Raw genomic sequence first — 27,579 nt, 5'->3', positions numbered from 1 at the left:
TTCAATATGAGCTATATAAACCGAAATCTGTCACTAATTTATAAATCACTATGTAATAGTCCCTACAAAAAAAAAGTTTTAAGCTTAAACAAATTGCAAAAGAAATATTTCAGTTCTAATCTTTAATTGCATTAAACTATACTATACACAAAATAAATTCCCATAACATCATCCTACCTTAAAAAATGAGCGAGTGAGAGATTTAATTTTAATTAGATTGTACAGGAACATACAGGCCTATATCAAGGACGTATATTATGTTAGTTATACGTCCTCGGTACGTCTAAACACTGCTAAGGACTCCTTAGTGCACTAAGGACTATACAGTGCCACTAAGGACTAGAAGGAGAGCTGTTATATGTATTATTTTTACATATTATGGTAGAGATAGATATTTCATGCATAAATTTCAAATTTTATAGAAAAATAATCATAAATAAATAAGATATTCAACATTATTTAGACACGTGCCTGTTTTTCTTTGATATGCCGAAAATCAATGAACCGATTGACACGTGCCAAATAACATAACAACAGTTACTGATTAAACAATCATGATCTTTTTATTTTAAGTAATTAACAATTGTATCGAAAAGATCTATGCTTAATATTTATAATTAAACGTCTTGTTCTTATTTAAAATGATTTAAAGGCCAAATAAGTTTGCTTTATTTATTTCCCGATAAAGCTATTTGCCGCATAGGTGCACGACTTTGATGTGCGCCAACTAAATGACTAATAAGTTAGAGTGTGGTCAGTTTGTTAAAATGTTTATGTAAGAGACACGAAGACAAAAAAAGGAATACATTTATTTATCAGTGTTTTGTTTTTATTTTAATTCAGACTAAGATGCAAGTTTGTGACACAATAAAAAAAAAAAATATTTATTATTTTATACAAATGGTTTCACTAAAAATATGAGTAAAAAAATATAAATCATGATGATTGCTTTTCCACTTTTTAATTAATGCTTTATATAATAAATAAATAAAATAAACATAGTACGAATTACGATTGAATTGAAAAAAGATCATGTGGCATCCTTGGGATTTATCAAAACCACTAGTTTTCAACCAGTTTGATATCTGTTTACAACGGCCTCATATGGTACTAATTTGTTTGTTATTGTTCGACACTGTTTTTTTTTCTAAAAGAAAAAGAAGGTTAAAAATTATTTAACGAACTTAAGTCAAATTAAGTTTCATTTTCAAAAAAGTAAAAGAGTCAAATGTTTTTTTTTACCGAATTGTCTGTTTAACATATTTTTGTTTATTGCATGAAATAATTTATAAAATAATAACTATGTGGAATGTGCTTTACTCACTGTTGAAGGCCGTAGGGTGACTTATGGTTATTTATTTCTGTGTCATTTTTTCTCTTGTGAAGAGTTGTCTCATATCGCCAATCATACCACATCTTCTTATTTATATTGGTTGCATGTAGTAAAAATTTATTATCATATTGAACTCGTTTTTGTCAATAAATATATTGCTCAAACGTGTTCTTCATGTGATAATAAATTTAGAAAATGAACCATAGCAAACGCAAAAGATATAAACTCTGTCCAAATACGTCTGTTTACATGCTGCAGTAAATAAGTTTGGTTGGGCGTATGACATTTGCGCCGATTTTGAAAATATTCATTCTTTCATTTGCGCCGATTTTACATTTGCTCTAATTAGATTTACAGGTACGTTAATATTTGTACATGTACTATACTATATAATACCATTGGTAAAATCTGGTTATAAATGTTGTTCATTTATATATGTTGATTTTGATTCATATTGTTCTGGAACTTCGTTGTAACACGATGGACATATTGCACACTGAAACGAGCCAAAGAGGGCCATACATATTGGAAGGTTAGTGTCCTGAAACATAACATAACGATTTTGAACATTTGTATGTCTGATCTATGAAATGTAATTTAAATAACTGTATAATATATTTTATATGAATTAAAATATTTAAAAAATATATATATTTCAGTCATTTATTAATATAAACATCAAATAAAAAACCCGACATTAGATATATTGCTCTGGTGGAAAAAATTATTATTTTCAAGAAATACAAAATACACCTGAGAAAATACTTCGTCATTCTGAAAAAATAAACATTAATAAAATTTCAGAAACAATTCATTTATTAGTATCCAACTTTACCAATCTTGTCGATTCAACACAGCAGATAGCAGGATTCCCGTGTAATCAGATATGTAATTTGACACGTGTCAAACGGTTCATTGATTTTCGGCATATCAAAGAAAAACAGGCACGTGCCTAAATAATGTTGAATATCTTATTTATCTATGATTATTTTTCTATAAAATTTGAAATTTATGCATTAAATATCAATCTCTACCATAATATGAAAAGAAATTACATGTAACAGCACCCCATCTAGTCCTTAGTGGCATGTTATAAGTCCTTAGTGCACTAAGGAGTCCTTAGCAGTGTTTAGACGCACCCATACGTCCTTGCCTATATAAATATATAGCTCGAAACAACGAGTATAGACCTCCTCCTCCCCCGAAAGGCACAAAGAATTAAGATTAACTCAAAGAAACTGTGAAAAAACGCTTGCAAGTTTTCAGGAAAATTCTGAAGAAATTAAAACATGCCAATTGATTTCTAAAACCGTTCATTGAATTTTAAAATACTGTAGATTAGTGGGGGGAGGTGGTCACTAGTCGAGAGACTGGTTCTTCATTTTCATGAAATTTGTCGATTTTAAGAACGATTAAAGGCCTATTTCAGATATAATCAATTTACGGAATGCGCCTATTCCGCATTGAATTTGTTATTATAGTGTATGTGAAGACTGGTACTAGGCTTAGGCAGACCCCTGTCATAGTGCTCATCGGGCGGGTAACGGAATTTGCTGAAGTGATAAAATCCTGCGAAGGGAAAGTTTTTTTTAGAAAACTTGATGGACATGTTGAAAAATCATGTCACATTGTAAGTAAAGATATCAAAATCTCCACAATATTAACGGCAGTATTACTATAAATAGGTTCTTAATTTCATGCATTATGGTGCATTTTAAAAAATAGTCAAAAGGAGTCGACCTTGAAACAGAAAGGTAAATTCTCAATTATCTCCCTTTTTTGTAAGTGAACTTGGGGAATAATTATGTATGTTCCTAGGCTATATTTTTTTTTCGCTTAGAAGACTTTGCTGTCAAATAATGTAACCTTTAATTTGTAAACTTATATAGAATAATTATTCTATAAACTTATATAGAATAATTATTCTATATAATACTACTAAAAATATTTTATTTCCCCCATTTTTTCCATATAATTATGAAATATCAGTATGAAATCTTTAGGCGACTGTGATAATCTATACTGATAGCCTAGGTAAGTTGTGAAATTACTGTAGAAAAACTGTCTTATAATATGGGCGGTTTCTGTTTGAGTAAAATTATTTATTAGAAGTTTGTTTGAATGCGCATGAATTTGAAAAAAGTCACTATGTACATGTATGCAATAATTTAGTAAATCTTAACTGGAGTTTTTTTAATGCATAGAAGTCAAAATTTAACTTATTACATGTGACAAAGAAATACTTAAACTATATCTTTTTATTCTCAAAACTGAATTTAAACAAAGAGGTTAAGCTTAAAATTGTTTCCTTTTATTGTATCATTGGAATGGCTTTCTACTAATACAGTATACAGCAAATGAAAGGTCTACAAAAGGGAAATGTGCCACAAGAAGCCATTAATCAAAATCACCAGTCCTTATCAATAAGATTGAGGATAAACTATTATTAATGTCAAATATGAGTGTTTATTTAAGGATTCTTATCTTCCTAAATGTAAATTATAACATGTTGTCAAGCCATATATATTCCTTATTTCTAATGATGGCCTCTATTATTACAAGACAGTCCTACCTATTGTATTTATTGTTAACTACTAGTTCTCATCCTGAACATGAATGAAATATTTGCCACTGGAAGTTAGGCAGCCAACAATCAATCAATCAATTATGACGGCAAATCAAGAACTGTTGTATCTTTTTAATAGTTTGATAATATAGTTTAAGCCATTTACAACCTTTCTTTTATATTTACATATTGAGCTTATATCGGTTAATTTATTCAGTAAAATAGGTATAAATCTCCTGGTTTTATAAAATCAGGAAATGACATCCCAGAAAGGGGTACATTGTTTTTCTTCTTATATGATAAGTGAAATATCATTTTTAATAAAAAAGCAAATAGAATTGCTACATCACTTATGAGGATATGTAATGTTTCAATTTTTTAACAAAATAATGTAAAAATATATAAGATATTAATTTCATAATTATATTTAGGAATTTAAAAAATATCACACAGAATTTCTACAGCTAATAATATGTTTTATTACAGGTAAGATTTATGAAAAAATGTCTGAAGGTATTTCTTTTAGATAATACACAGGTCAATCATGGCATTTAGAAGTGTGGGAAAAAATTTAGGAAGCTGTCTCTTTCTTATTTTTTATGACCTGATTTACCTGGTCCACTAATTAATGAAACATCAATGAGCATTTTATGACCCTGTCAACCCCCTCCCAATTAAAAAGATCAGCATCAAAGAAAAATATGTCTTAGTGTAATGAAGGTAGAAATAACATTATTGACCAATGAGCAAAAAGAAACTTTTACTGTTACATCAGTTGAAAAAATAAATGCAGATTGATGCACTCATTTTATTGTTTCCAAAATGTTCAGTAAGATGAGAGGTAAGAATTTTCCCTACTTTTATTTATTGTAATTGCTGTTACTTAGATTATACCTATAGATGCTAAACACTTAAATGATACAGAGTAAACACATACTTTTTTTCTTTCTTTTTTAACAACTTCAAGAAATTTCGAAATAAGAAAAGTTCATTTATTTTTGTGCCGTCCTTTTTGCATTTAATTAAAACATGGTATAACCTCAGACATTTTTGGTACTTTATTTTATTATAGATATTTTTTTTTATTATAATGTAAATTCAATATTTATTTGATAAGACCATAGTTATGATTGATATCATAATATTAATTTCCCATTATAATTGTTATTTGATTACAAGTTACCTGGCACCATGACTTTCTTGATAACCGCAATATTTGTTATAAGTCTCTGATATCAGCTTCTCTTAAACTTTGAAAAAATTAAGAATTTTAATATTTTCTTCTATATCATGTATATCCTTATACATTTTTTTAACATTTAATGATCAGGGGTTTCATTATCTTTCGTGTTGACCGGTACATTCCTATTTGTAGGTGGTACTTTACAATGTATTCAATGAACATCTTATATAAAAATTCCTGAATTCAGGCGGTACTTATCAGTAGCATAGGAGGGTAAAAGTACCGGGTACCGCCTCTTAATGAATGGCCTGGATGATATATTCGAACAATAAAATATATTCAAACAATGAAATGTTTCTTATTTCTATTTTTTTCTTGTTTAACTGGGAGGAAAAAATGTAGATAAAAGATAATTTTTTTATTTCCTTAATTTATCTTTTCCTAAAAATAACCCCTGGTTTTCTGGAAATCTTGATTTAGTATACTATGGAATTCATTAATCTTCAATTTTGAATGCAAACTCATAAACAAGTAAATTTAAGCTCAAAATGGTCTTAATATATAGGTCACAGATGAGTTAAATAAGATATTTAAATTTTAATGCTAACAAATTGCTTTTTTTGGCACCAAAGGGAGATAATTTGGAGCTTTTTCAATGATATAAACATTTTAAAAGTGATGGGGCCAAACTGAATCTATTTTTTTCATTGATTTTGTACCATCTCTTAAAGTAATAACTAATAGTGTAATACATTAAATTTGTAATGAAAAAATAAAGGTTTAATTTTTTGCTGAAATGTTTGTACCCACGAGCCTCCTTAACACCACAGAAACAACTTTCTGAGCATTTATAACAATTTAGGACATTTTTTTTATATTAAATAAAATTGAGAATGGAAATTGAATGGAAAGCATATTGTCAGGGTTAAAAAAGCTTGAATTGTACAAACTCAAGTGTTATAGGCTCTAAATTTGCAATATGTGACATTTGCCCCCAAAAATTGAAATGTGGCTACTTTTATTTCAATTCATCAATTAAGCAAATAAAATTAATTGTTTTCTGATTATGATGTTTCACAGCATTTTATACCACCAATTAAAAGTTTAAGTCCCTAGCATTTCAACAAATTTTGCAATTTTCACAGCTGTCTAAATATTTTACCCTAAGTTAAACTTCATAGAAACCAGGTATATCCTGAATCATACATGTATCAGCTTTCTACATGCCAATTTTCGACAGATGTTTAAAATCATATAAGAAAGAATAGGTCTTCCGAATACAGGTATCACTAAAAAAAAAAACTGTTTTCTGGAAATCTTAATTTAGTATACATGTACTATGGAGTGCATTAATCGTCAATTTTGAATGCAAACTCATAAACAAGTAAACTTAAGCTCAAAATGGTCTGAACAGGTCTTCTGAATAAGAGGTATCACTAAAAAAAAACCTGTTTTCTGGAAATCTTAATTTAGTATACATGTACTATGGAGTGCATTAATCCTCAATTTTGAATGCAAACTCATAAACAAGTAAACTTAAGCTCAAAATGGTCTTAATTTATAAAAATTTCTCTTTCACCAGAATTTTCATTTCTGCCAAATTGTTGGCAAGTTTAAGTAAATAATGTTAATAAATGCACTTTTTTTGTCCGAGTAGGCCTACTTTCACATACATTCTAAATAAGAGGGAGTAATTGGTGGTGTGACACCTATAGGTCAACAGATTTAAAGATATAATTTCTAATCAATGAAGATTTACAAATAAAAAAGATTGTATACATTCTTGTATAGTTATGTATATTTATAAATCATGATACTTTAAGTACGGTAAACGGACAGAAAGTCACAGGACAAAAAGTCACAGGACATTAAGTCACAAATTTGGTAGGACAAACAGTCACAAATAATTTGTTGACAATTATTTGAATATATAAGAGAGATATCTTAAAATATTTACTTTTTAATACATATATTCATACTAAAGTTTAGTAAATGTGTCATTTTACTTGAAAAATGAAGATTTATTTAATTTTAATCATGCAAAAGATATATTTCTTGGCACCATGAAGCCATTTAAGTGCCAAGCCACTTTGACCTTTTGTTTTCTTAACGATTATTTGATTAACTTTGTTATTTTTTGATAAATTTTGTTTACAAAGTTGGTTTATATATACAAAAGTTCAAGAAAAATACAAAAATATTTTTGTGGAAATAAGCATTTTTTATTCAAAGAAAATAATTAGAAAAAATGAATTGTGACTTTTTGTCCTGTGACTTTTTGTCCGTGACTTTTTGTCTGTGACTTTTTGTCCTGTGACTTTCTGTCCTACATTCTTGTACATGTGTACTTGTAATTTAATATAATTTTTTTACTTCTTGCCATGAATATTTTTTTTAAATACTTGCAATTGAATATTTTTAAATATTTGGATAATGATAATTACTTTTTATAATATTTTTTACCATTTTTACTGAAGTAAAGAAAAGTTACACCTTTTAAACCCAAATTCATCATAACTCTATTAATATATCATATATGACTTTTTTTAAATATACAATCAAAGTTAATCTTTCCCATCAGACTGAATAGATTGAAAAAAGGATGTTCACAACATTATTTTTTTGGAATTTTTACTGATGCAATTGGTTTTTTCAAAAAAATAAAAGATATAACAATAGTCTTTTTAGGTGGTACCTAACACTACAGGGAGATAACTTTGTAAAATCACCTATACGTTTTAATGATGTTGTGTTGTTAAGGGAATATTAAGCTTCTCAATTATCAAAATTGGTGTTTGTTAAACTGCTATATAACCAGTATAATTTTTTTTATTAAAATGCTTGGTTCAAATTTTTTGAAATTTTTATATTTTTGTCAAAGGGTCAAAGTAAATACTTTGTCAAAATTTTATGAAAAATAAACAAGCCAAATTAAATTTGGTGAAAGTGTTGGGTACCACCTTAAATTCATAATTGTGCTGAGGAATTAAAAAAATATCAAACAGAATTTCAAAAGCTTTATTACAGGTAAAATTAATGAAAAAATGTCTGAAGGTATTTCCTTTAGATAATACACAGGTCAATCATGGCATTTAGAAGTGTGGGAAAAAATTTAGGAAGCTGTCTCTTTCTTATTTTTTATGACCTGATTTACCTGGTCCACTAATTAATGAAACATCAATGAGCATTTTATGACCCTGTCAACCCCCTCCCAATTAAAAAGATCAGCATCAAAGAAAAATAAGTCTTAGTGTAATGAAGGTAGAAATAACATTATTGACCAATGAGCAAAAAGAAACTTTTACTGTTACATCAGTTGAAAAAATAAATGCAGATTGATGCACTCATTTTATTGTTTCCAAAATGTTCAGTAAGATGAGAGGTAAGAATTTTCCCTACTTTTATTTATTGTAATTGCTGTTACTTAGATTATACCTATAGATGCTAAACACTTAAATGATACAGAGTAAACACATACTTTTTTTCTTTCTTTTTTAACAACTTCAAGAAATTTCGAAATAAGAAAAGTTCATTTATTTTTGTGCCGTCCTTTATGCATTTAATTAAAACATGGTATAACCTCAGACATTTTTGGTACTTTATTTTATTATAGATATTTTTTTTTATTATAATGTAAATTCAATATTTATTTGATAAGACCATAGTTATGATTGATATTATAATATTAATTTCCCATTATAATTGTTATTTGATTACAAGTTACCTGGCACCATGACTTTCTTGATAACCACAACATTTGTTATAAATCTCTGATATCAGCTTCTCTTAAACTTTGAAAAAGTTAAGAGTTTTAATATTTTCTTCTATATCCTTATACATTTTTTAACATTTAATGAGATATCATATTCAAATAATACAATGTTTCATATTTATATTTTTCTTGTTTAACTGGGAGAAAAAATGTAGATAACAGAAAAGGCTTTTATTTCCTTAATTTATTTCCTATTGCAAATGATATATATTTGATATGAAGGACTGCACCACTTTCAATTTATAAAAAAAATATTAAGTGGGACTTTTTGTTCTGTAGCTTTCAGCATTTTCAGTTATTCATTACCTTAAAATCCCAAAATTGTGCTTTTAAATAATAAATTGTGCTTAGTAACACATAAACAAAAATGACAAAGACAATTATTTTTTTTCATTTCACATGTTCTGACAACTAATTCAGTCAATCTTTCATAAATTTGACCCTAACCTTGAAGTAATAAACAGAAGATTTTTAAGTGTAAATCATTTTTGGTTGTTTTTAAAAAAGAAATAGAAATTGGCATTTTGAGGGGAGGTAACTCTGAAACAGTATACATATTTTCTGAAGGAATCTACATGAATATTTTGGATAACAGATATCCTTCATCAGTATATATAATTATGATGTTAAATGAATCATATATGTTAAACTATAAGAATCTTGAAATTTATACAAATAAAAAAAGTCAAAAGTCTGGTAAGATGCTTGCACTATATTGATATATTTATATCAGTCTAGAAATTTGTTATTACCTTTATCAAGGATTTGTAAAGTAAGATACATTTCTTTACAAATCCTTGCCTTTATGTAAATTTGAATTTGAACAAGGTGAACCAACACCTGGTCCAAGGACACAGTTATCTTCCTTTGGTTTTTGTTGTCTACGAATATAGTCCCTACTCCCTAGTGTAAACAGTGTATATCTTGCATGTTTTATTTGATACACTTTCCCAATTTATTTCTTGATGTTATATGTATTACATGCATGAAATATTATGCATGTAATACATGTAATATCAAGTAGGGGGATGTTATTACATGTTAAAAAAATTTGGGTGCTGAATCTTTATGTTAAGTAGTGATTTGGTCCAGTGTAAAAAGGTCAAATTTTATCACGTCTGAAGCTGTATAACTAAATTTTACACCCCCTTAACACAGAATTGTCAATATTTTGAGTTCGAGCTGGTAGAAGTTTCTATAATTTTGATATTATTTTTCTCACTGGTAGTACACTTAGCTATTTAAATCTTTTTAAGAAAGAGCAGGTGCATTTTTTTTAATTTGAATTTATTGTCTAAAAGAACATGAAGAAATGCACCATGAAATAACTGTGTTCTCGGGCCTAAGAGATGGATTCCTGAAATCTAGATTCTGTACTTTTGCAACTTTCCTGAATGCTTTGCTGGTTTCAATTTGTCAAACTCAATCAAAGTAAAGGATTTACATCTTTGGTTTACAGAAGTTCTGTTAAAATGTGCCATTTTGGCATTCTACGGCTATAATAAGCATTTTAAAGCAGTTTACATTTTATGCCTAAGAGGCATGCTGACTTTCTATCTGACAGCTTTTTTGTTCCTGATATTTGTGTGTCTATGCCTAAATCAAATTTAATTAACCATTTGTGAACTCTGAATAAAAAGAAAAGTAGATTATCACAGAAAAAAAGTACAGCATATCTTGTATGCATGGCCCTGGTTAAACGGCCTAATTGATGTATGTAAAATGTGAAGAGCTTAGGACATCAAATCTGTAGTCCATCACAAATATTTCACTAAATCTGTAATAAAAGCACTTTACTATATTCAGTACACCTTACTCCTTTCATAGGCAACCATTTTTTGTCTCTGTATGATAGTAAGTGGTCCAAATTTATGCCTATTGAGACTAAAACTAAATGTGAGTTTTCCATTGAAAAGTGAAAAAAAGGCTATCAGACCATATTTTCTTTCAAAACATTTAAATGCAAGCTTCTTTTTGCAATTAGACTTCTTGTATCATAACACCTTAGCATAGAAATGAACAAAAAGTAACACTATTTCATTTCTGATAGCTTCTGTGTGCATTTTTTGTGTAAATATGTAAATATTTCACTAAATCTGTAATAAAAGCACTTTACTATATTCAGTACACCTTACTCCTTTCATAGGCAACCATTTTTTGTCTCTGTATGATAGTAAGTGGTCCAAATTTATGCCTATTGAGACTAAAACTAAATGTGAGTTTTCCATTGAAAAGTGAAAAAAAGGCTATCAGACCATATTTTCTTTCAAAACATTTAAATGCAAGCTTCTTTTTGCAATTAGACTTCTTGTATCATAACACCTTAGCATAGAAATGAACAAAAAGTAACACTATTTCATTTCTGATAGCTTCTGTGTGCATTTTTTGTGTAAATATGGGCTACTGCCTAAATCGACTCTAAATAATTCTCAGTACTACATGGTCCAAGACCATTTTATACTCGTGTGGTATGCTTTTTGTATCTTTCCTATACATTTAAAGTACATTTAATATATATAAAAGAATAATTTAGGCTTAAAATTTTTTTTAAACTTCAAATTGGCTGAGAAAAATACATATTTATATAAGCCTTCCCTGAATTGGAAAATCTGTATTTTCAGGCATACATGTAGGCTCATCATGCTCATATAAATTTGACTTTGGAATAATTACAATACATCTGATAAATAAAATGAGTGTTCAGATGCTTTTAATACTTAATATATAATATTCCAGAGCATTTAAAAAGCAAATTTTTAGGCCAGAATCTTGACAGTTGAAGATATTTATTTTATATGTCAAAAATAAACATCAAAATGTCAATACTAAAATGACCTTAGTTTCTCTAATATATGTCATATGGCCATAACTTTGATATTATTTGTCTCACTGGTAGTACACTACACTATTAAAAACTTTTTAAGAAAGAGCAGGTGCGATTTTTTTAATTTGAATTTATTGTCTAAAAGAAATGCACTACGAAATAACTGGGTTCTCGGGCCACCTGAAGTGGTTATCGTGTGGTTGGGTAATAGTGGGTAGATACGGAAAGGTATTCACAGTTGTCTTTCACTATACAAGTAAAATAAAACAAAAAAGACAACAACACCCATATCAATTACAGCATGGTAAGAGCTTATTCTGGTTGACAAGGGAGGTAATTGATGGGTGTTGTTGCCTTTACTGCTTTATGTAAATTCTTACTTATACAATTTTTTCCTTATCTGCATAGTATCGCCTATTCTAGACGATTTGGTACATAGTAAATTTGCTGGTTTGTCCTTTTATAGACTTCTATATATATTATATATATTAATAGGTTAATACATTTTGTTTCATTCTTTTTCAATTTTCTTTGTTTCAGAATCTACTGTGAAATTGAATAAAGAACTATACAGCTCAGATGAAAATGTATACAGTTCAGAAGAAGAAACTTACAGCTCTGAGGAACCAATTTATAGTTCAGATGGTAAACATTTAAAAGTTTTTATAAACCTAGGATATTCTACTTTCTAGAACAAAACATAAAAGATTAAGGGTTAATTAATTTAGCAAAACTAATTGTAATTTTTAAAAACCCAATTGAATTTTGTAGAAGCTTGTATTCTTTAAAACCCTATGGAAAATATTATATTGTATTGCACCACTGCTCTTAGACCAAGGGGCATTACATTTTACAGTTACTGTTGTAAATCTGTCTGTCTAAATATCCATAAGGAGGCTCAAGGGTACAAAAATTTAAGAAAATTTAAACATTTTGGTTTTTCATTACAAGTTTTAATTTATTAACTTATTAGTTGTTACTTTATCATATGGTACAAAAATCATCCAAAAAATATCAATTTGTTTTGACCCTAGATGACTTTTAAAATGTATGTATCATTGAAAAAGCTCCAAATTATCTCCCTTTGCTGAAAAAAATGCCATTTTTGGCATTAAAATTTAAATATCTTTTTTAACTCATTGGTGACCTATTTTTTTATTATTTTTTTCAAATTAGTTGTACTTAAACTAAACTATTGTAAAATTTGAGTGATTTCTGTAATTTAGCTCTATTTTATTTCATTATTACCATTATTTCTCCTATTAGTTCAACAGAAAAAAGTACCATTACCAAAATGTATGCTTCTTTCAAAGGTAGATTGTGAGCTTAAATGAACAGTGGCCCTATTTTTTAATGCTATTTTTCTATTAATTTTATGATAAAGTTCATTTAAAGAAAAATATAGAGATATCCTATGTTTAAAAAAAATTTATGATGATTTTTATACCCACAAGCCCCCTTTAATTGATTTTCATTTTCTAACTTTAGTTTGCCTCAACAAAATATGATGAAACTTGCATTCAATGCTTATAACCAGACAGGACAAACTCTAATTTAAACAGGGTGTCAGTTTTACCTTTCATGAGTTATGCCCCTTTATAATGTTATAAACAAGCTGTGGCATAAGTGCTACATGGAAACATTCTCCATTTATTATCTATTGCTAAAGCTGAGTGATGGAAGGTGTCGACAATATGTTGAAATTTTCATATCAATGTGGTAATAATGTTTCAGTGGTTTTTTTTTCTTAGCAGGTCTTTATGAGGCCTTAAAGGAGACCAATTGAGGCTAATTTTCAATGATAAATGGCCACAGGCTAGTTCAGAGTTAACATACAAACCATATCTAATATGTAATAATAGTTTGCTCGTCTTATATGCGAGTTACTTATATTCAATTAATGTTTAAAAGTACTCAAATTCAATCAGAGTGATAATTTTCATCTGTTCAATGATTTACTGTTGCTTTTTTAGATGCATATTGTCATAAAAGTGGTTCAGATGGAGAAATCCCAAAGAAAAGATTAAGAATAGAACATCGTGCAGGTAAACATTTTAAATAATTGGTAACTGTAAATTCAGATATTATTGTGTGCATTTAGTATTGCGATTTTATCATTTTAGACTGAAATGCAATTTTTATTTTTGTGATATTCAGAAAAATCCTGTTTGATTCATATTGAAAATTTGTTTTCAATTTGAGAGTTTTAAATATTGATATAACCCTGACACATTTTTCACCATTATAAAAACATCACAATAATTTCTGAATTTACAGTATTATAACATTTATCCAAAATGAGATATTAAATAAGAAATCACAAAAATCACATCATACATATATATGTCCTATTGATACAAGTTTGTACATGTTATAACTTATTTGTTGCATTGTACAACATATAACATATATATATAGCGTTTCTGTACATGTTCTGTTAAATACCATTATTTTTTGCGTTTCTGTATACTATAATTAAGTAAAGTTTATTTGCTAATAACTATCATTTTTTTCTTAATGTCCTCTTATGAAATTTATGTGCATGTTTAAACCTGGAAGTCCTGTTTGACTTATAAACGAAATTGCCGGCATTTTAAGCTTGGTTGAAAGTTTGTTAACTATTTTAGGATGAATTTTTGTAAAAGATTTGATGTCTTGAGAATTAAAGAAATGATATCTAAAGTCATATAGGAAGACAGGACAATATTTTTAAACCCCCTTTTTTTTCAAACTTCGTTATTATTTAGTTTCCTGCTATATTCCATTATTTTCGTGTGTTTGTATACTTTGAACATATGAATCTATATTATTTCTATTAAATATCAATTCAAAGCTTCTTCTCCATTGCCAGCACGGTTAATTATACAGAGAGTCTATATGTTAAAGTCACGATAGCAGTATATTTATCACAGTATACATGCTGATAAACACAAAAATAATTGTCCTGTCCCTGTCTGAGTACTTAATAATATTGTATGTGTCAGTTAAAACTGAGGTACAACTGTCTTGATAGAAGTGGTTCTTACATCTAAAAACCATAATGTGGACAACGGTCTGATTGGCTTATTTATCTATCATTTTTGTTATCTATTATAAAATTGGTTCTTAATGTTAAAACAGGTAGTCATGTCTGACTTAAAAGTCGGTTTGATGAGGGAAACTCACTGCTATATTATATAGAGAGTCTGTATGTTATAGTAGTAGTAGGTCTTCTTGTTGAATAGTATAGATATGACTTATTTTGAAGCATGATCACATAAACAATACATTTTCATCGTTTTTTTATTTTAAAAATTAATAAATTTGGTTATATTTTGGTTGTAACTTTTTATTTTTATTTTAGATAGAGTAGAAAAGCCAAAGCGCAGAACAAGTATTTTAAAAGAAAGTGAGACAAATCTGCAAAATATTATTAACCTTCCCAAATTATGCTGTTCATCAGAATGCCTTGAAGAAACAAATGTAAAAGATATACAGAAATGCAGAATAGACTTTTATTCAAAGACACAAACAGAGCAAACTTCTTTTATAGCTGCAAGTTTAATGTAAGTAATCAGATACACTTATGTTACCCGTTGTATTTCAAATTAGGGTTTCACCACAATTTCCTGGGTTAAACATGGAAAATAAGAGTGCTAGTCAGAGGCATCAGTGTACTGTATATAAAAAAAGAAGATGTGATATGAATGAGACAACTCATCACATGAGACCATATGAAAAAGAAATTAACAACTATATGTCACAGTATAGCTTTAACAATGAGCAAAGCCCATATCCAATAGTCAGCTTTAAAAGGCCCAAAAAGACTGATGAAACAATTTTAAAAAGATATAAACAAAAAAATGAACAAAAAAAAATTACGTTGCACTTCAAAAAACGACAAATCATTAAACAGATGATAATTGAAACAGCAAAAGCAATAAAAATCATGTCTGTGTTAACCTTAATATTTAATTAGATGGCGTCTACAGTAAAAAAAACATGCAATTGTGCATTTCAGAGGACTTTTCGTAATTTAGATCTATATATAGACATTTTGGAATGTAAGAAAAAAAACGTGTGAATCTGATTTGAATCAATAAACAATAAATTGACAGCTAGGGCCACATAATAATTTGGTCAGCAGCTTGTTACATGTGAGGATTTTTGGGTCTGTCTGCAACACCTTATCATTGTTTGATACTTGGAATTAATCATACATAGCATATAGTGTTTTATTTTAATGTTGATTTTGATTTCAATGATATCTGAATTTTTGAAGTTTTTCTTACTTAACATAAAAAATTTGTAAGGGTTCCGCGGAACCCAGTGTTTTAGCCTACTTTTGCTGTAAATCGCAGGCTCAACAACAATGAGGAAAAAAATAAATAAAAATATTCCTCTTGATACTACCTTATGATTGTAAGAAGCTTCTGTCCAAGTTTGGTAAATATCTAGGATAGTTAATGAATCTAATAAATGTTTTGAAAACTTTAACTGCAGACTGTATGTAATGTTAACTGGAAGAAAATCTAAGCCCATTTAAAAGTAAAATACAGAAAAAGTGGAGTTATCTTTTTACAAAATTTACTTCTGGATATTATCTTATGAACATAAATAAGCTTCTGTCCAAGTTTGGTACAAACCCAGGATAGTTTAAGAAAATTATTAAAATTTTGAAAACTTTAACCACAGAGTGAATGTAATGTTTCCCCGCAGAAAAACTAAGTCCATTAAAGTAAAATACGGAAAAAATGGAATTTTATTTTTACAAAATTTACTTCTGGATACTATCTTGTGATCATAAACAAGCTTCTGTCCAAGTTTGTTAGTATCCAGTATAATTTAAGAAAGTTATTAAAATTTTGAAAACTTTAAACACAGAGTGAATATTTGTGGACGCTGCCGACCAAATGTAGGATCGCTTAGTCTCGCTTTTTCGACTAAAGTCGAAAGCTCGACTAAAAGGGTTAACATTAAACAATAGTTTCTTCTTTTATAAGTTGATATATAAATTTATACCAAGACCCTTTCTTATTTTTAGGCATAGAGATGCACATAAAGAGACAATTCAGAGACCAACATTTATCTTACATGGCAGTACAATCTGTGATTCAGCTTGGAGGCTTATACATGGAGTCAAATATAGAAGGTACATGTTAATCAATTAGACAGGTCAATTAGTAATTGTATGTAAAAAAAATACTGAAAACTTCTTAAGGGGGCTCAGCTCATGGGTATAAATCATTTTTTTTCTTTTATATAGGATTTCACTATAATTTTCTATAAATGAACTTTATCTTATACTTAATAGAAAAATAAAATTAAAAAATGGGGTCGTTGTTTATTTAACGATCACAATCTGTCTTCGAAAGAAGCATACATTTTTGTAAAGGTGCCTTTTTTCTGTTGAACTAGGAGAAATAAAGGTAATATCTAAATAAAAAAAAAAGAATTTAATCACAGAAAAACCTATTTGCAATAAAAATCTTCATTATTTTTTTTTTTTAAATTTTTATACCCTCAAGCCTCCCTAAGTTCAGGTTATAACAAACAAACATAGGTTTTCAATTCCCTGCCCTGAAGTTTTCAGACAACCTGTTCTTGGTACTGCTTGTTTTTGGTTGTTAGGCAAAACATAATATATGTCTGTTTAAGGTTACATACTTTGAAAAAAAAAGGTAGTAGGTAGGTGGGTATTGTTTTGATGCCCCATTTATGGGCATTCTGTTTTTCCGTCTGTCCCAGTTCAGGTTGAAGTTTTTGGTCGAGGTAGTTTTTGATGAAGTTGAAGTCCAATCAACTTGAAACGTAGTAAACATGTTCCCTATGATATGATCTTTCCTATTTTAATGTCAAATTAGAGATTTTACCCCATTTTCACAGTTCACTGAACATAGAAAAAGATAGTGTGGATGGGGCATCTGGATATTTGGGACACATTCTTGTTACATTTTATTTTTTGTGACATAATTTTGCGGTTTTGTCTTGTTGTGGTTTGAGTTGATCATAGGCCAAGTTGACCAAAATTTTTAATGATTGGATTATTTCCCTTTGATATTTGTCAGAAAAAAAATGCGTCTAATGTTCATTTCATTACACAAGGCGCGAATCTCCTTTAATCTGCTATAATATTCACAATTGTGAACATTGGGATGTATCTGAATGATCAGGCAATTGATTTACATCATTGGCAACACTATCTTAACTTTTGACACAAGTCCATTTTATTTGTCGCTTTATGACGGAAGTATGATGACTTGATTTGCCCAAAAATAGCGTTCAGGTCAGGTAACTGTAAACAGACATATATATTTGGGCCTTTTCTTGAATTTGATCATAGTACCTTATAAGTCATTTAAGATTAATTATGATATTACCCTTATTTAATATTATGATTTTAAAAACAATAATAATTACAGGTAATTGACACAGGGCTTTCAGAGCCTTTAGTTTTCTTCTTGCTTAAAGATATTGATTTGATCATATTTCATATATTGTTTTATCTGGATAAGTACTGAATCAAATTAGAATTTTCCAGTCTGATTATTTTATGCAGAGTTATGGTTCATGTACAGAAAAAAATCACTTCATTAATCAGTTTTCCACACTCTTTAGCTCATCTGGCCCAAAGGGCCAAGTGAGCTTTTCCCATCACTTGGCGTCTGTACTCCCTTGTCTGTCAATCACAAGGGTGTCATGTTTAAAAAATGTGTCTGGTGACCTAGCCAATCAACTAAGATGGCCTCCATGGTTTAAAATAGAACATAGGGGTAAAATGTAGATTTTGGCTTATAACTCAGAAATCAAAGCATTTAGAGCAAATCTGACAGTAAAATTATTTTTCAGGTCAATATCCATCTGCCCTGAAATTTTCAGATGAATCGAACAACTGGTTGTTGAGTTGCTGCCCCTGAATTGTTAATTTTAAAGAAATTTTGTTTTTTTGGTTATTATCTTGAATGCTTTTATAGATAGAGATAAACTATAAACAGCAAAAATGTTCGGCAAAGTAAGATCTACATATAAGTCAACATGACCAAAATGGTCAGTTGACCTCTTAAGGAGTTATTGCCCTTTATTGTCATTTTTTACCAATTTTTCATAAATTCTTGTAATGTTTTACAAAAATCTTCTCCTCTGAAACTACAGGGCCAAATTTATCCAAACTTGACCACAATCATCATTGGGGTATCTAGTTTAAGAAATGTGTGCAGTGACCCAGCCTTTTTGGCTTTTTTTTTTGGCTTATTACTCTGAAACCAAAGCATTGAGAGCAAATCTGACAAGGGGTTAAATTGTTTGTTAGGTCAAGATCTATCTGCCCTGAAATTTTCAGATGAATCAGGACAGACGGTTGTTGGGTTGCTGCCCCCAATTGGCAATTTTTAAAGAAATTTTGCCATTTTTGGTTATTATCTTGAATACTTTTATAGATACAGCAATAATGTTCAGCAAAGTAAGATCTACAAATATGTCAACATGACCAAAATGGTCAGTTGACCTCTTTCGGAGTTATTGCCCTTTGTAGTCAATTTTTAACAATTTTCATTAATTTGGTAAATTTTTGTAAATTGTTACCAAATAATTTGTTCTGTTACTAATGGGCAAAGTTCATTATAAATATAAATGTAAGTAGCAAGAACGTTCAGTAAAGTAAGAACTTCAAACACATCACCATCACTAAGACACAATTTTGTCATGAATCCATCTGTGTCCTTTGTTTAATATGCACATAAACCAAGGTGAGCAACACAGAGCCTTTAGTTTTGAATTTTTAACGAAGAAAATTAGATTTGGAATGTAAAGACATATTAAAAGAATTAACTGTTCAACATAATGATCAAGTGTGAGAATAAGAGTATGATGACAACTCAACCTTTTGAGAAGATTTTGACAAAATTATCTCTTTTGTAGGTATCAGTACATCCGCAAGAAGCTTAATACTGGTGTATCAAAAGTATCATTGCCTGATGGAAGAAGTGGAATGAGGTATACCACTGAAGCCCACATCATCGCAAAACAGTACTTAGAACAGTATGCTAAGCATTTTGGTGACGATCAGCCAGATGTCCCAGAGATTCATCTGCCTTCATGTTTAACCAAGAAATTAGTGTTTAAAGACTACAGCCTGCACTGTATAACAAATCATCATAAAGCAATCAAGAGGACAAGGTTCCTACAGATATGGAGAATGGAGTTCCCAAACGTCAAAGTTAGGAAGGTATATATCAGTTTTGATATTATTAGATACTGTAATAGTACTTTTTTTTCGCTGTGTATTTATTTTCATGAATTTCATGAAAAATTGGTTTTTAATTGCGATCGATAAATACACCAGAATTTAAATCCATTGTTACTGAAAACTTAGTGTTTATCTATAGAAATACAAGAAGATGTGATATGAGTGCCAATGCATGTAATCTTGACCTTACATTAATGACATGACATGTTTACAACACTGTTAATCCAATAGATAAACAAAGTAGATCAATATCAACCAGTGACTAGTTGAAACCAATTAAGGATCAAAGAAACAATAATGACTTAAGAACAACTTGAACCATTATGACTTTTCTATTGATTGACATACAAAATTGTAATTATAACTGGGTTGCATGACAGACAACCTTAAAATTGAAATCAGTTCACTTATCTTATTATTTATCCAATGTCTGCACACAATTAGTTATTTATTATAATATTTATCCCTGTCTCAACTATGACATAGTGTTATATATACTTCCTCACAATCAACCAATCAGATGTCAGGATTCCTGCCTCATATTAAATAAGGAATCTTATACTCTGAAATCAAATACATTCTAAATTGGTTCTGATTAATAACTATTTTTTTATTATTTAGCATCAGAAGATGACACAGTGCACAGAATGTGCTGTTTTCAAAGAGGCCTTTCTAAAGAAGCTTAGTCAAGATGAGTTCAAGAAGCTGGAGGTCAGGAGAAAAGCGCACTTGACATTACAGAGGTAATTTTATTTAAAAGAAACAATACTTACAATTATCCCAAAGGATCATAAATTAAAGTAAAACTCTGTTTACATTTGTTCTTTGTCAGAAATCTATGATGTGTGAAATATTAATCACTTTCCAAATTCAAAGCTTGAATATTGTGTCCATACTTGCCCCTACTGTTTAGAGTCCTTTTTTAATAGATGAGTTGGCTTTAAGCAACCAACAATAAATCATTTTATGGATGAAAACATATTTATTATTATTTTTTGGAAACAGAATTAATATTTATTAAGACTTTTTTTAATATGAAGAAATATTTATTATAATTTTTTGGATCTGAAGAAATATTTCTGGATAGACCTATATTTAAAAGACTGAAAAAAGGGATATCTAATTTAATTGACTCCTTTTATAGTTACAACTGAAAATATCTTTAAAGTAGCTGTCATAAGTGATATAGTGAAATAATGAATTAGAAAATATTCTCTTTGGCTTGGATCAGAATTTGATTTCCACTGTAGAAAAAAATCCAAAAAAAAACCCAGAACTCTGGAGAAAAAATTCAAAACAGAAAGTCTATTATCAAATGGCAAATCAAAAGCTCAAACACATCAAACAAATGGATAATAACTGTCGCATTCACAACTTGGTACAGACATTTTGGGTTTTATAGCTTCCTATACCTCTCACTTGTGCATCATTCACACTAAAATTGCATTATATTGACAATTATTTGTGCAGAGAAACACAATAGGAAAAATAACAAAATTAGTGGTACAGCGAACATTTTGCTAAATTTGTATTCACTTTATAATCAAACAAATACACCAACAAAGAAAAACAAAAAGGCATAAAGACAAAGCACATTAGCAAAAACAAAAGACATGAATATTAAAATTTATTTAAACAATGCTGGGATGTAAAGGAATTGAGGCCAGATAAAATGGATTTTCCTGTTTGAATGGTTTTACACTAGTAATTTTGGGCCCTTTAAAGCTTGTTGTTCAGTGTGAGCCAAGGCTCTGTGTTGAAGGCCTTACCTTGACCTATAATGGTTTACTTTTATAAATTGTTATTTGGATTGAGAGTGGCACTCACACCACATCCTCCTATATCAGTATTACTAAAAATTGACTAAACAGTAAATTTGACAATTTACCAAGACAAATAAAAGAACCCCATAACACGTTAAGATGATAAACAATAGTAAATAATCTTTACTCCAATGTCTTGTATTTTTTCTTGAATATGATACAGAATATTTATAAACAAGTTCTTAAGTATCTTCTGAACTTTTTAAGAAAGGATGATATAATCCCTAGAAAATAAAACATATTTATAAATTTTCAGAATTGCTAGAGAGAAGTATTATAAGCACAGAACAAAGTCGCAAGAAAATCCTCAGCAATATCTCTCACTCATTATAGACAACATGGACCAGTCTAAGACCAATTTGCCTAGATTTCCGTTTGTTTCAAAGGTTAGTTATTTTGTTTGAAATTATTGATGTTTTACCAATAGTGTTGTCAGTTGTTGAAAGGTATTACTTTTTTACATTTCTTGGTTAAAATGTTTGTGAATGGAATTATCATTTGCAACCATGTTATTAGAGGAGCACTCATAGGACCTCCCCTTCATTGGCCAATGAATGAAAAGATTTGAAACATAATTTCCAACATAAAATTCCAGGTAAGGTTTGGGGTTGTCTTAAGTGACGTATAGGCTGGCATCTTATGAAGTGTCTGAAAAATAACTTAATTTTAAACCTTTCAAACATAAGCTTTTGAAATTTTAATTTGTAGTTCCTGATGTTAAAATTTAAAGAAAAATTTTGATATTGGGAGATTTTTTATATTACATTTCATGAGTTGATGTCTTTGAAATATTAATAATAATATAGGTGGCTCCAGTCAATTACCTGCAAATGAAACATTAAGATTAATATCTCACTGTATTATATAATATTTTGTGAAAAACACATGTCACTATAATAAATAATTTACTTACTTACTTACTTACTTAATAGCTTTTCCAATTTATAATGTTGTTACTGTGACAAAACAGAGGCCAAGTTTGGCAATATATTAAAACCGCACAGAAGCATAAAGAAGTATAACACTGATACTTATGAGCAAATTGTTATCGATTAGATTGTAACGAATGTGCCATTTAGAAAAACCAAGTGTGAAAATAATCTAATTTTTTCTTTTTGCAGGCAGACAACAGTCTGACTAAGTTGCACCATCATGTAACTGGTGTTTTATGTCACAGTCTACAGAAGGCTTATGCATTCACATGGACAGACCAGTTTGCTTCCAATTGCAATGTTACTCTGAATTGTTTGATGACTGTTCTTGATGATGTGGCAAAGGTAATATTCACATTTTTTAGATTTTCTGTTTTGTTTATCAGCCAAAAACTAAGAGTTAATAGGACTGCTTGAATATCTATCTTTACTTTTTTCAAAGAAAAGTTAACTGTTTTAAACAAAACCTGGTGTGATATGATATTTCAATAGTCCATTCATGTGATACTTCAATTTTTGAAGCCCTCTTTTTTCCTTCCCTTCAAACATTCAAATCTGGTCAAAAGTGTCAAACATACTGGTTATCAACAATTTTTACCTCAGACTGAATGCATGCTGCTGTGTCATAAACACTTTGTGTATTTAAAAACTTTTAATATAAATTTTGGGTTACTTCCCCTGTTTTGCCCTGTTTTAAGTTACCTTCCTTCAAATAATGTACAAAATTGAACAAATAATCATATCAGGATTATTATTTGAAGCTTTCTTTTGAAGACTATTTTGTTAAAGTGACTGATGATGAGTAATCTGGCATATGAAATGCTACAATGATAAGACTGAGAACCTCTTGTCAAATGACAAAATTAAGGAAAGGATAAAAGTTATAACTCAACTTTGTCTTTGAATACAAGTTATTGACAATAAATGCTGATTCTTATATACAATGTTGGTTATATATATCTGCTTATATAACAATTACAATAGACAAACCGACATTTTGAATTTATGTTTCAGCAATTGAACTTTTTGTCAAGTATTTTTATATTAAATTCTACAAATTTGCAAAACGAAATGCTAAAATGAATATCCAATCTTTTATTAGAAACTACTAGCTAAACACAGAATTCAATTTGTGAAAAATTAAAATTATTGCATTATTATTGTTCCCTTCTTTCTGATAGAAAAGAAAAACTGTTTGCATATATATATATATGTGTTATATATTTATCTTTGTGTTGCTGACTTTATCTGGTTTATTTTTGAAATTTGAGAGTATGATAACTATTTTCTTATCTTGTAGAACAATGGGGGTAGCTTGCCACCAACCCTATATCTTCAAGCTGACAATGCTGCAAAAGACAACAAAAATAACTATGTGTTGATGTTCTTAGCCATGCTAGTGAAAGCTGAAATAGTTAAAAAGGTATTGGACAATGTTTTCATATTTTTAGCTCACCTGACTCAAAGGGCCAAGTGAGCTTTTCTCATCACTTTGCGTCCGTCGTTGTCTGTTTACTTTTACAAAAATCGTCTCCTCTGAAACAACTGGGTCAAATTAAACCAAACTTGGCCACAATCATCATTGGGTATCTTGTTTAAAAAATGTGTCCGGTGACACGGCCAACCAACCAAGATGGCCGCCATGGCTAAAAATAGAACATAGGGGTAAAATGTTGATCTTGGCATATAACCCTGAAACAAAATCATTTATAGCAAATCAGACAGGAGGTAAAATTGTAAATCAGGTCAAGATCTATCTGCCCTGAAATTTTCAGATGAATCGGACAACCGGTTGTTAGGTTGCTGCCCCTGAATTGGTAATTTTAAGGAAATTTTGCCGTTTTTGGTTATTATCTTGAATATTATTATAGATAGATTAACTAGTTTACCAACTGTTACTCAAAAAATACTTTCAGCAGTTCTCATGAAACTTTGTAGAATTTTTTATATCTATTGGTGTAAGTTCCCTTTCAATTTTTATAAATTGTAGTATTTACACCTAAAGTTATAGGATTTTACTCATAAAAAAGATATGTTTTCCAGTTTTAAATATTGTGCAAATGTTTATTTTAATTCAATCACTATAAAAAGCCAGCTTTCTTGATCTAATTATTTTGTTTATTTGTTTAGATCAAACTCAGTTTCCTGATGGTAGGTCACACCCATGAGGATGTCGACCAGTTTTTCTCAAGGATTTCTGTTAAATGCCACCAGCAAGCAGCTGTCACACTTCCTGACCTACACCAGCTAATATCAACATCAGTAAAGCCTATGCCGTCCATTCAACATATCAACAGCCTTTGGGACTTCAGAAAATTAGCAACATCCGACTATTCACTTTGTGACTTCAAAGACATACACCATTTTGTGTTTCGTAAGGCAGATGACAAAGTAACTTTAAAATTTAAAAACTGGCCACTGCACAGTGAGCCATACAGAGAGCTAGATGTTACAAATGCCATACCTGACCTTGATGTCCCATCAATAGTGGAAGGCATACAACCAAAGTTTACATCCATTGTGACAAATATGAGTGGAGATCTTCAGAAATGGATGTCAACTGGAAGGTATGTAACATTAAATTTTCAGTACAGTTCTTTATTTTGTTGATATTTTATAAATTAAGGGAATATTGAATATAACTTGATATCAGCAACTGGTTAAATTTCAATGGAATAAGAAACCAGCCTTTGAAAAGTATGATTATCGTTTTAATTAAATAAGAAGTGTTGATATACCATCCAATTTTCGACACTACTAAATAATGGGGGTATACAGTATTTGACCCATCTGTTTGAGGAATTATATGTAATTTGAGGTTAACACATTCTGAGTGAAGTGAGATATGAGAAATAAATACCTCTTCAAATGCTTCCTCAGGCAAACCATATGAGAATTAAGATTTATATCAATGTTTATATGCACAGTCTACTTTTATTGTCTACTTTAGGCAAACTAAATCATTTATTATCAGTTTTATTCCTGTGCTTTGCCAAAGAAGTATACGTATCACTTGTTGAATATTTATCTAATTTAAGAAAAGCTGTAATTATGTCATATATCGCCAGTGAAATTAAAATCTTTACTTAGGTCTTATTAATTGTGTGTGAACTTTCAATGACAAAATCATTCAATATTTCAGAAATTGTTTATGTTTTCGATGATAAACTTACTTGAAAATACTTATTTGCCAAGCCCCAGTTCTTAATTTCATATTTCTCATTTAAGGTTTATGCAGGAACATCTCGATTGGTGGAAAGACTATCTGGAAACATTCAGCCGAAGAAAAGAAAGACCTAATGTGCCTCTTCCAACCAATTTTCCGAAGTTCAAAATTCCAAAGAAGCAGACACCAACTTTGGAATCAAATGTCACAGATGTCATTGACAAACATTTTAAAAAATGCCAGAAGAAATCTGTGATTCGCCTTGTTAAGAAAAGACGTTAAGTAATGTCGCCACTGGCTAAATATAATGTATATTGTTATAACTAACATATTCTATGTTTCTTAGGCCAAATAAAAATATATTTGTGGTTCCAGTAACCCTACCTACCCTACTTTTTAGTTTCCATATAAGCCTACCGTAAAGATTTTTTGCCATTTTTCATTACGCACTGTTAAAGTCAGATTGTTGCTCCCATAGACTCAATGTAAATATAAAACATAAAATAAAAAAAAATCCCTACCTACCTACCCTATTTTTTTTTAAATGTAACTGGAACCACACATACTTTTTTATTTGGCCTTAGATAAGCTTAAAATATTGAAAGGTTATCATTGTTATCGGTTTCAAGAGCGCAATAATTTGTTTACATTTTACCAGCAAGTTTTTTACCCCAAGATGGTACTCAGAATAGAATCCTATACGACTTGGGGTTGGATTATACAAGATTGAAATTCCAAAAAAATAGACAATCTTTTTCAACTGCAATTTGAGCCGCATTATCCTATATATTTTTTTGGTTGCAATGACTGGCATTTCTAGTATAAGGAACCTGTTTTTCCCTAGTTTGTGCAGTCTTCGAGAAAAAAAAAATACTGAACACCAGTGATACCCTATGGAAAATGTATTACGAAGAATTGAGCTCTTGTAACTTATAGAGATCCTTTTTGAGATATCTCATTTTTAAGAAATGGAGGAAAAATGCTTTAATACATATGCTATTGAGGTCTCAAATTGAAAAAAAATATACAATTTTCTAAAATTGTATACATGAACTTTTATGAGCTGTTAAAGTATTATATGAAAAGAAAGTTGGTGTTATGGGGCATTAATTTAATCATGTATTCTATAAGTATATGGATAAGGGTTACAGTATATATTGATACTCCAACCATTTCATGTGTTTCATTAAACTTTCAGGTCTGTTCTTGTCATATTGTTTTATTCATATAATTACCTTTTCATTATCGTATGTGTTTTTGTATATATAACAAATTTATATATCATACAATCAGCATGATCAGTGAAGAAAAAAGAAAAAAACATATGAATAACAATAATAAATGATTAAATGCAAGCTATTTGTATGATATATTTTTAATTATGAAAATAAAATAAAAGTGTAATTGCCAAGATTGAAATTTAACACTTGTTTTTGTATTACAACCAACTGAATATATATCAATGGATATTTGTGTCTCTATAGATAGTTCATTCAAAGTTATTATTAATTCAAATTTATTATTAAAGGTTAAAACTTGTTTTTTCCAGTAAGATGCAGTTACAAGCAAACCGACTGTCTTAAAAATATACGATTTTATAAAATTCACAAATGGGCCTTTGCTTGAAAAATTATTCACAATTGCAGTATTGAAATTTGTAATGTGTGTACATATTGATTGTTTATTGTAAATATAAGTCCTTTCTAAATTGATTAGAATATGTCTCCATAAAACTGTATTATTATTATTGTTTTTT

At 29.3% G+C, this 27,579-nt stretch overlaps 1 protein-coding gene across 2 annotated transcripts; it reads left to right on the top strand.

Annotated features, from left to right (window-relative positions):
• Positions 1–2,837: 2,837 nt before the first annotated feature.
• LOC143062813 (uncharacterized) lies at positions 2,838–26,555 on the top strand. Of its 2 annotated transcripts, XM_076234613.1 has the most exons (12): positions 2,841–2,963; positions 12,219–12,323; positions 13,652–13,723; positions 15,022–15,223; positions 16,702–16,809; positions 19,575–19,881; positions 20,524–20,645; positions 21,982–22,111; positions 22,847–23,002; positions 23,958–24,080; positions 24,788–25,224; positions 25,886–26,555. In XM_076234613.1, coding segments are annotated over exons 4-12 (1,605 nt in total). In that variant the 5' UTR covers positions 2,841–2,963; positions 12,219–12,323; positions 13,652–13,723; positions 15,022–15,221; the 3' UTR covers positions 26,106–26,555. The 2 variants fall into 2 exon arrangements, with proteins under 2 accessions (XP_076090729.1, XP_076090728.1); XM_076234614.1 differs by lacking the exons at positions 12,219–12,323; positions 13,652–13,723; positions 15,022–15,223; positions 16,702–16,809 and having other exon boundaries at positions 2,838–2,963.
• The last annotated feature ends 1,024 nt before the right edge of the window (positions 26,556–27,579 follow it).

This window comes from Mytilus galloprovincialis, chromosome 2 (assembly GCF_965363235.1).
Source record: "Mytilus galloprovincialis chromosome 2, xbMytGall1.hap1.1, whole genome shotgun sequence".
NCBI classification, from domain to species: Eukaryota; Metazoa; Mollusca; class Bivalvia; order Mytilida; family Mytilidae; genus Mytilus; species Mytilus galloprovincialis.
The sequence above is the reverse complement of the archived record's forward strand: the minus strand, read 5'-3'. Positions and strand labels throughout refer to the sequence as shown.

Excerpts from the sequence above, each read along its gene's own strand:
- LOC143062813 (XM_076234613.1), top strand. Across the intron at positions 22,112-22,846 it reads GATTTCCGTTTGTTTCAAAG|GCAGACAACAGTCTGACTAA; the intron begins GTTAGTTATTTT and ends TTCTTTTTGCAG. Across the intron at positions 24,081-24,787 it reads AAGCTGAAATAGTTAAAAAG|ATCAAACTCAGTTTCCTGAT; the intron begins GTATTGGACAAT and ends TTATTTGTTTAG.